Raw genomic sequence first — 10827 nt, 5'->3', positions numbered from 1 at the left:
GGAGGGAGGAGGGGAGGGGAGGAGGGAGGAAGAAGGGGAGGAAACGGAAAGGAGGGGGAGGAAAGGGAGGGGAGGAAGGGAGGGCCAGGGCTAGAAGAAAGGATTCCGGCAGGGAGGAGGGAGCCAAAGGAAAGAGAAAACCAGTCGCTTGAGTAGCTGAAGTCAGTGGAGGACTCCACCAGCTCACCTCTTCATCCAACAGGCATATATTAAGTGCCTAACTTGTACTAGGAGTGGGGGAGACTAAAACGTCAATGACAGGGACTTACCGTTCAAGAAATCTCAAACTAGTACAGAAAGCGAGAACTCAGCATAAACATATTTTCGAGGTAGGAAATGAGACTCAGATGAATTCACTTCCTGTCCCCATGATTTAGATGGAAACCTAGTTTATGGAACCCAGCTGCTATGCCCACCCTCTTCCTCTCCAGCCCTGTTTTCAGGAGCCCTGACTGCTCTGCCCCACAGCCATGTAGTGATTTCTCGGTTCCTTAAGGCTCCAAACTCCCGCCTTGTAAATAGTTCTTTCTACTCACGCTGTGTCTCTTTCCTGAACCCAGGCAACCCCCAGTATATAGTGCAGGGCCTGTAATGGACACAGCTGAGAACCCGCCTTATAAAAATCCTTGGTACTTTAAATGGCCTGTTTACGGCCATATAACTGATGACTAATAGAAACCCAGAACAAGAGGATGAGTCAGAAAAACCAAAACTGAAAGAAGAATATAAAATGGCCGCGAGATTGATATCTGTCCATTCATGCCCAATGCCCCCATCCATCCATGAAATAGAGGGTCCTCTTTGGTTACCATGGCAGAGAGGGAAGGCTGTGGAAGCAGGCAAGTAGGTAGACTAGATGGCAAGAAAGTGAGACTGGTCAGTGAAGACTTAATTTTTTTGTAAAGGGGGAGTGACAGTGGAGAGTGTGGAGGAACAGGGATGTCAAGAAGAGACTTAGCAGCTACAAGAAATGAAAGCTTGAGTATCAGTGACTTAAACAAATAAGGGCTTGCTTTCTCATGGGATAGGAAGCCTGGAAGGAGACAGCTGAATTGGTTCCAGGTCCAACGATACCAAGGCCAATGTGTCTGTAAAGCTTTTGGCCTTTTCCTGAAGGCCACAATAGGGCAGGCTGCTTCCATTCCCTACCTCATTTTCCTATTCAAGGCATCATTTTCCTATTCAATTTCATACTCCTATAATTGTCCCAGTCTCCCAGAAGATTTTTGCTTACATATCCCTGACCAGAACAGATGCAAAAAAAAAGGCTGGAAGAGTGAGTATTTACCTTGCTTTAAAAGACATGGATTGGGATGGGGCGGGGGTGGGGCGCTGGAATAGATGCTAGGTCAGATATACACCTGCTGAGGGGAGCAGCAGGTGAGACAGGAGAGGTCTGCTGCCCCAGGTGAGTCAGCTCATTGGCTGGGTGGGGAATGAACTTAAGCTGCAGATAGCTTCCTAGCGCTACCCCTTGCACTACCAGGGAGGCCTGATACAGCAAAGAAGGTTTGAGATAACCATTCATTGCAAGTTGAGCAGAGAAAGATGTAGGACAGCTAGATGATGTCAAGGATTCAATTGAGCTTGGAATCATAAATGGACTATTTTTTTGTGTTATATTTTCTCCTACTGGTGCTGAGGTGCTAGATGCCCATCTTTCCCATGGCCATGATAGCACTATGCAGCTATCTGCAGCACCAGTTCAATCCATGCCAGGCCAGGGAACTGACCCACATGCAGTGTATTTCAGTTCTGTATTTCAGATCAACAAAGTACACTGCTGAGGAGAGCAGCGGGCAGGTCAAGAGAGGTCTGCCTCACCATGTGGATCACCTCCGGGGTGGGGACCGAACTCACGCTGAAGTGGCTTTAGCTTCTTAGTGCTGTGCTTTAACCCACTGGGCCACCAGGGAAGGCCCTAAATCTTTTTTTTTTTTTAAAGAGAGCTTCCCTGATGGTGCAATGGATTAAGACAGCATTATGAGGGTATCTGCAGCACAAGTTCAATCCTCGACCAGGGAGCTGACCACAGGGTACAGCAGATCTCTCCTGTCTTACCCACTGCTCTCCTCAGCAGTATGTTTCAAGTGGATCTGCCTGTTCTGCTCCCTACTCTGTCTATCTCTGGTGAATCCTCTCACCCCCCCGCATCTCTGGCCTATACCCCATTCTTGTATACATAAATAAATCTTAAAAAAAAAAGAAAGGTGGCCCTCCCTGGTGGCGCAGCGGGTTAAAGCACAGCACTGAGAATCTGAAGCCACTTCCGCATGAGTTCGATTCCCGCCTGCCCCGGAGGTGACCACATGGTGTGGCAGACCTCTCCTGACCCGCCCGCTGCTCCCCTCAGCAGTGTACTTCGTCAATCTGCCTGTTCTGCTCCCCGCTCTGTCTCTGGTGAAGCCTCTCACCGTCCCTGAGCCTCTGGCCTGTACCCCAGTTCTGTATGAATAAATAAATCTTTAAAAAAAAAAAAAGAAAGGAAAAGAAAATGTCATAGGCCCGCCCTGATGGCACGTGGGTTAAAGTGCAGCACTGTGAAGCTGGCTGTGGCCACTTTGGTGTGAGTTGGATCCCTGCCCTGGAGGTGACCCACATGGCACAGCAGACCTTTCCTGTCTCCCTGCTGCTCCCCTCAGCAGTGTACTTCATCAATCTTCCTGTTCTACTCCCCACTCTGTCTCTGGTGAATCCTCTCACCACTCCTGCACCTCTGGCCTGCACCCCAGTTCTGCATGCATCATTAAATAAATCTTTAAAAAAAAAAAAGTCACACAGCTCCATCTGACTCTTTTGGACACTTGCACTTGGACCCCAGTAGCCATGCTGTGAGGAAGGCTCATGCAGCGGTATCACTCACGTGAAGAGTGTGAGTGAACCAGGACCAGCCCAGCGGAGGTCAAAACTGATGACCAGGAAAACCCACAAGGAAGAAGGCACTTCCAGGTGACTGCAATCCCCACTATTAAGTGGTCATCAGCCTATTGAGATTTTCCAGCTGAGGCTCTTCACTGCAAAGTCTTCACCAAATGAGGTTCTTGCAAACTGCAACTTAAGTGAAACAAGGTATCTTTGCTCTTCCTTCTCACAACTGCCAGGATTGAGTTTTTTTCTCATCAAGGAGAAAGGATACTGGCAATAATGTTACTTAGGCACCTGCTGTAAGCTTTCAATTTCTAGCCACAGAATCTGGGAAGGTAATCAAAGAGTTATTTTACATGACTCCTTTGGGGTGATTTGTTACAAAGCAACAATAACTGATGTATTAAACAGTAGGCTCAGCCAACAAACTCTTAAAAGAGAGATCTTTGTTGCAGTGCAGTGTAAAAAAAGAAAAATGCAAGTAGAAGTATCTCTCAGTGAGTTTTCACAAGCTAAACATACTGTGCAACCAGCACCCCTCTGTTCATGAAACCAAAAATCAGTATCCCAGAAGCACCCCTTATAACTCCCTTTCAACTGCTAACTCTCCTTCCCAGTGTAACCACAACTTTGACTTTTAACAGCACAGATTAGTTTTGCTTACTTCTCTACCACATAAAAACGACCCAGGCTGTCTATAGTTTGGTGTCTAACTTCTTTTACTAAACATGAAGTAGATTTGTTCTGTAACTGTTACATTCTACTCACTATATTTGATAGGCATGTGAGGAGACATTATTTTTTTTCCCTTGAACCACTTGCAATTTGAGTGTCCAAAATTTACAACAAAGTGTCCTAACTATCATAATGCCACATCTGCAAACCCAGGCAGTTCTGAGCACCTGACATTTGAATATACCCCAGTCATTAAGTAATAAATGAAATTTTGAGTTGGGACCCCAGCCAGGGAGGTGACCCCCAGGGTGCAGCAGACCTCTCCTGTCAGGCCTGCTGCTCCCCTCAGAGGTGTATTTCAGTAGATCTGCCTGCTCTGCTCTCCACTCTGTCTTTGGTGAATCCTCCCACCCCCTGCACCTCTGACCTGCACCCCAGTTCTGGTATGCATAAATAAATATTTTTTTTAAAAAAGAAAGAGTTATTCATAGTATACTATTCAACATATATTTTGAGCACGTGCTATAGGCAGGTTATCATTTAGGTAGAGGGATTGCAGCCTAATTGGACAGATAATGTCCTTGCCTCATGGATTGTTCATTCTAATGGAAATGACAGACAAGAAGACAAATAAAAACAACAAACGCACACTCTGATGAACACTAAATAGCTAATGAACAGCAGATTAAATGCTGTTCAACAAATAGCATGCTATTCATTGTCATAGAGTAACTGGAGGATGGAACTGTGTGGAATGAACATATCTTACCTGAGAATGTGATATGTGAACTTCAGCCATCTGAAGCACCTCCAGGGTGATTTTGTGAGCAAGATAGATAGGAAATGTGCACGCCTCTAAATGAAGAAAAAAGAAAACCTTGATCTCGGTTGGAAGAAAGGTTAGTGGGACTGGAGTGAATAGGAGAGAGGGGAAAAATGACAGACGAGGCCAGAGAGGTAATAAGACCCCAGATAAGTCATAGTGAGGCATTTGGGTTTTAAATAAAATGTAATGAAAAGCCAACATGAGAGCACTGACTATATAATTAGAGTTATAGTTCTGAAAGTTCTCACTGTTCAGAAATAAATCTTCACAGTTATGATCAATACATTTTCAATCCAGCAACAATGAATGAAAAATAAAGTGGCAGGAATAGCCAATCAATGGACTATTATTTGACAATAAAAAAGCATAGATACAACATAGAACCTTGAGAACATTATATAAGTGAAAAAAAAGTCTCAAAAGATACATGTTACATGATTTTGATGATATGACATATCCAGAAAAGACAAATTCATAGAGACCAGAATTAATGGTGCCTAAAACTGGTGGGAGGTGGGGGAGATGGAAGATGTAGCAAATGACTGGCAAGGGGGTACAGAGTTCCTTCTTGGGGTGATGAAGATGTCCTAAAATTCATTGTAGAGATTGTTATTAATATAATATTGACTATACAACCACTAAATTCTAATTTTTTTTAAAGATTTATTTATTTATTCGTACAGAACTGGGGTACAGGCCAGAGATGCGGAAGGTAAGAGGCTTCACCAGAGACAGAGTGGGGAGCAGAACAGGCAGATGGACGAAGTACACGGCTGAGGGGAGCAGCGGGCGGGCCAGGAGAGGTCTGCTGCGCCATGTGGTCACCTCCGGGGCAGGCGGGGATCGAACTCATGCGGAAGTGGCTTCAGCTTCTTTGCGCTGTGCTTTATTTAGCCAGCTGTGCCACCAGGGAGGGCCCACTAAATTCTAATTTTTAAGTGGGTGATTTATATGCTATGTGATTTATATCTCAGTAAGGCCATTATAATTTTTTTAGCCTGACAGCTAAAGGAGAATGGGTTTTACTGGGTCAAAGGGGGGAAACAGGAACATATTTAGGGAGCTATGGGAGTTTGATGAGAGGAGCAGTGGGCTAAAGAGGTGGGAGATGGTGGCCCTCCCTGGTGGCGCAACTGGTTAGGACACAGCACTGCAAGCTAGCTGCAGCCACATCACTGCGAGTTCGATCCCAGCCCTGCAGGTGACCCACATGGCGCGGCAGACCTCTCCTGTCTCCCTGCTGCTCCCCTCAGCAGAAGACTTTGTCAATCTGCCTGTTCTGCTCCCCACTCTTTCTCTGGTGAATCCTCTCACCGCCCCTGCATCTCTGGCCTGTACCTGAGTTCTGTACGAAGAAATAAATCTTAAAAAAAAAAAAAAAGCGGCAGATGGGACTGAGAAATGCAGGAAAATCAGAGATTTTGAAGAATCCATGGGACTTGCTAATGGGTTGGTCTTGGAGAATGGGGGGATGACTCACTAAGAGAAAGGAAACAAAAATAAATACAATCAACACATCCCAGGAACCAAGATGTCCTCTATGTGCTGCACCATGATTCAACAACAAGGTCTTATTCTTGGAGTGGGGGGACCGTCTACACCTCTGCCACCTGGATCCACCAAGTGTGAGCAGCAGAGTCCTTTGCTGACAGACCTTACTGGCCCAGTGTCCCTGAACTCCTCACTCCCCTCTCCTGGAACAGAGTCCCCCAGCTCTCACAAACCAGATCCTTTCGCCTCAGGCCTTCCCCGTCTGGGACTGGACTCAATTGTGTCTGGCAGTGTGGCTCAGCATGGGCCCCACTCTCTCTCATCACTCTGAAACAGACTTCGCAGCTCTGTAACTTCTGGTCGCAAAGGACTTGAGACATTTCTGGCCCTGGATTCTAAGTCAGGAGGGAATGGGAAGGATGGCCAGAGAAGGGCGGGTGGACAGCAACCAGGAAGAATCAGCTCACGTATTGATTGTTGCTGAGTATCAAGCCCTTTGGCAAATGATCACTAACATTCCCGAAAGCTCACTTTGTGCCAGACACTCCTAAGCACGCGTACGTGTCTTATTTCATCGTCACGAAAATTCAAAAGCTAGTATCTCCATTTTACAGATGAAGAAACTGAGGCATAGAAAGGGTCAACCACTGGGCCTCCCTGGTGACACAGGGGTTAAAGTCTCAGTGCTATCAAATGACCCAGGCCAGGGAGTGACCCACATGGCACAGCAGACCTCTCCTGACCCACCCACTGCTCCCCTCAGCAGTGTATATTAGTTAATCTGCCTGTTCTGCTCCCCACTCTGTCTCTCGTGAATCCTTTCACTCCTGCACCTCTGGCCTGTACCTCAGTTCTTGTATGCATAAATAAATCTTACTGGGCCCTCCCTGGTGGCACAGTGGGTTAAAGAACTGCACTGAGAAGCTAAAGCCACTTCAGCATGAGTTTGATCTCCACCTGCACCAGAGGTCACCACATAGTGAGGCAGACCTCACCTGACCCGCCCCCTGCACCCCCCAGACTGTACTTCATCAGTCGGTCTGTTCTGCACCCCACTCTGTCTCTGATGAAGCCTCTCACCCCCTGCACCTCTGGCCTGTATCCCAGTTCTGTCTGCACAAATAAATAAAATCTTTTTAAAAATCCTATTAATAAAAAAGAATGAAAATATCTATTTCTAAAACTTTAATTGATGTTCTCTGTTCATTATTGGGGCAACCTTGCTTTTCTGAAACCCTGAGCTTCCTGTATAATTCTAGGCTTTTCCCTCATTCTCTACTAGAAGGAACAGATTAATAAAGGCATCTGTCCTCATAGGGATTTAAAGAAACACCTAGGATAAGAACTAAGCCCCTGACCCCCTCCAAACTGTAAGCACTTGCTTGATATTTGTAACCTGTTGCTTTTTTTTTTTTTTTAAAGTAGGTATATATTGTTCTTTTACATTTTCCCTCATCATCAGCTTCTTCTTGGGTTGCTCAAAGACCTCACCTTATCTTCTTTGGCATGTCAACTGAAAGCAGATACTCTTTATTTTACTCATTATACCTTCACACAAAAATGCTTCTCTCTGGGTTTCTATTTCCTAGGATCATGTGTAATGCATAATGCAATGCCTCCTTACTTTCCTGCTTATCTTTCCGAAAATCTGATAGCCTTTCAGTTCCATTATATTCTAGGTCAACTCTTCCTCTTTATTTCTAACGTATCTTATGCTCATTGGGTTATCAAAACATTTCAGGTGTTTATGGCTGTAAGGTCAGGGCCATACTTTGCGTAATCAGAAGTTTGGAGCTGGAAATCAATATGTACTTTGATTTCCAGAGTCAGCACTGGACAAAACTACAAAACAGGTCAAAGTTGGGCCTTTCCTGGTGTCACATTGAGTTAAAGCCCAGCATTATGAAGCTAGCTGCAGCTGCTTCAGCAGGAGTTCGATCCCAGGCCAGGGAGGTGACACACAGGGTGCAGCAGACCTCCCCTGTCTCCCTGCTGCTCCCTAGATCAGTAGATCTGCCTGTTCTGCTTCCCACTCTGTCTCTGCTGAATCTTCTCACACCCCACACCTCTGGCCTACACCCCAGTTCTTTTTTTTTTTTTTAAAGATTTATTTATTTATTCGTACAGAACTGGGGTACAGGCCAGAGATGCGGAGGGTGAGAGGATTCACCAGAGACAGAGCGGGAAGCAGAACAGGCAGATCAACGAAGTACACTGCTGAGGGGAGCAGCGGGCGGGTCAGGAGAGGTCTGCCTCGCCATGTGGTCACCTCCGGGGCAGGCGGGGATCGAACTCATGCGGAAGTGGCTTTAGTTTCTCAGTGCAGTGCTTTAACCCGCTGGGCCACCAGGGAGGGCCCAACCCCAGTTCTTTTAAGAAAAAAAAAAACAAAAACCCAAAACAAAAAAAAAATAAACTCCACACTACTTCCCTCGGTTCACACAGAACATCAACATAACTTTGTCAAATTTATTTAGGCCCAGAAAGTCCTCCCCCACCCAAGAATAATTACATTTCTAATGTCAATGGTGCACTGTTCCTAGCTATGTAAACTAAATTCAAACTGTGATGGCTGCAACATTTGTTGTAGATTAAAATCTCTATGACTGCTTCTTAGTTGGAATCCTCACCTTTTTTTTTTTTTTTATCTAATAACCCCTATCATGAGACTTTTATTCCAGTTAACAGCTCCACTTTCCTCAAGTACCTAGTTCAACATCCTTAATTTTCACCCCTGACTTGTCAACATAACTTCTTGCCATCCTAAAATCTCCTGGTATTGAACTTGCTCTGTTCCCACAAGAGGCAACTTTTAGCATCTAAAGCGTCTCATTCTCCAGAAATGTTCTTGGACGACCAAACTAGACTCACCATTTATTGGGAAGGCCTCAACTAGCCTAGCCGTGCCAGCCAAGGCCAGGACTTCCAGCTAGGATGGGGCAGACACTCCAGGCAGAGATCCAACCAACCCCCCCATCACTCCGACCACCCCCTGGAACTTGCTGCAAGGCGCCCGCGCCGCATCACCTGCCCGCAGCGTAATCTCCCAGCGGGCGGAAGCGTCCGGTCACGTGACTCTCTCAAGCCAATGCCTGACGTTTGCGTTTTGGAGTCCTGGTTGCTAGGCGACCCCAGTCTAGCCCAGTTTCTGCTCTTTGGATTTCTCCTGAAATGTAACTTCAGCTGTGGCTCCGGCTCCTGGACGTGCGGATGTCTCCGAGGCCTCACAGCGACGGTCGCCTTCTCTCTAACTGAAGCTTCATCCCTCTGCGCCCTTGGGCTTAAACCCGGGCGTCTCGGCCTCGGGTTCCTGCAGGGGTGAGCACGCTGGGCGTAGCTTTCTGCAGCTTCCTTGTGGTTTATTTTGTCAAGGCTTCTTCTTACTTTGGCCAGAGATGGGAAACGGGCAGTAGAAACTGTATTATGCTTCTGGTCTGAAACGGTTCACGAACGGCTGTCTGAAGGATAACAGATTTCAATGAAAATGAATAAATAAAAGGATATTCCCAGAAATATCCCAAAAAAGAGTCAACTACTTTATACAAAGTTTATATAATTGACATTTTTAAAGTAAAATGGCGCAGTATTTGGTATTCCTAGTAAGGGTGGCAATCTTTTTGCTGTTCAGCCTTTTCACTTCAGAAGACCTTGCCTGTGCCTGGATTTTGTATTAACTTACCGATTTTTTTTTAGGTTTGACTTTCATGGGTCCCTAACTTGTATTTGGAATGGGTTTCCCTTAGTCTGTGCTAGTCATCAACTTGTGAAATAAAGTGATCAGATCTTGTTACTGCTTGTTTTCATGCCTAAGGACACAGGACCAGGTAAACATTAGTGCTTCTGAAGATACATTGTGTAAATGCACGTTATTAATTTTTTTGACTTAAATTATTTATACATGTAAAAACTGGGGTGTAGGCCAGAGGTGTGGTGGGGGGGGCGGTGAGAGGGGGTGAGTGGATTCACTTCCACAGTGGAAGTGCAAATGTCACACCCATCTGAGGCCCTTTTACCGCTTAGAACATTGGCTATTGAGGCCAATGTTAGGTTGTATGCTACTGAACTCACATCTGATTTACTCCAGAAGACAGCTATTGTCTTGTCTTTATATCTTACAAATTTGACCAAAAGCCTGGCCCCTGGCTGACACTGAGGAAATGCTGGGGTTGCTGAATAAACTATTTTGAGCAACCAGCTGTTGATCTGTTTATGGTGTTTTCTTTCAACATTTGTTGATGGACTATTGTGATTTTCTTCTTGCCTGTCAGCAGCAGATGAAAGTCAGGCAAAATGGAAAATGCTGGAACTATTCATGATGCTAATTACCCACACAGAATACACCCTTGAAAAAGCTTATTTATAGACATAAGGGACTTTTTGGTGGTGGTGGAAATATTCTAAAGCTTGGGTTGGTAATGCTTGCACAAGTTTGCCAAGGAAAAAAATCAATGAGTTATACAATAAAAAATAGGTGAATTTTGTGGCACGCAAAATACACCTAAATAAGGCTTTTAATGGAGGGTGGGGTGGGTGGGGAGTTCACTTCCTAATGTTTGCCAAGGAATTTAAGGTAAAAGAGAAGTTGAGCAAGGGTGGTTAAGACACAGCACCATGAAGCTCTCAGAAGCCACTGCAGCATGAGTTCATTCCCCAGCCAGGGAGTTAACCTACTTGGTGTAGCAGACCTCTCCTGTGTTGCCCGCTGCTCCCCTCAGCACCCAGAGGTATGGAGGGTGAGAGGATTCATCAGAGAAAGAATGGGAAACAGAGAACAGATAGATCAGCTGAAATATACCTCTGAGGGGAATAGCAGGTGAGACAGGAGAAGTTTGCTGGGTCAAGAGGGTCAGCTCCCTGGCTGGTGATGGAACTCATGCTGCAATGACTGCTGATAGCTTCATAGTTCTGAGACTTAACCCCTGCACAACCAGGGAAGCCCCTAAAAAAATAAGTCTTAAAAAAAAAAAAAA

At 45.6% G+C, this 10827-nt stretch overlaps 1 protein-coding gene across 1 annotated transcript in view; it reads right to left on the bottom strand.

The window, feature by feature from the left end:
* The window catches only part of LOC101630433 (protein DDI1 homolog 2), a 42324-nt gene extending 33470 nt beyond the window's left edge, over nt 1–8854 (bottom strand). The window contains exons 1-2 of the mRNA XM_012722376.1: nt 8729–8854; nt 4310–4395 (exon numbers count right to left, since the gene is read on the bottom strand). Coding sequence (XP_012577830.1) covers nt 4310–4339 — 30 coding nt within the window. The 5' untranslated portion in view covers nt 4340–4395; nt 8729–8854. The remainder of the gene's footprint in view (nt 1–4309; nt 4396–8728) is intronic.
* Nucleotides 8855–10827: the final 1973 nt, after the last annotated feature.

Source organism: Condylura cristata, unplaced genomic scaffold, assembly GCF_000260355.1.
Source record: "Condylura cristata isolate star-nosed mole 26May11 unplaced genomic scaffold, ConCri1.0 scaffold00008, whole genome shotgun sequence".
NCBI lineage: Eukaryota > Metazoa > Chordata > Mammalia > Eulipotyphla > Talpidae > Condylura > Condylura cristata.
Note: the sequence above shows the minus strand (reverse complement) of the source record. Positions and strands in the feature narration are given on the sequence as shown.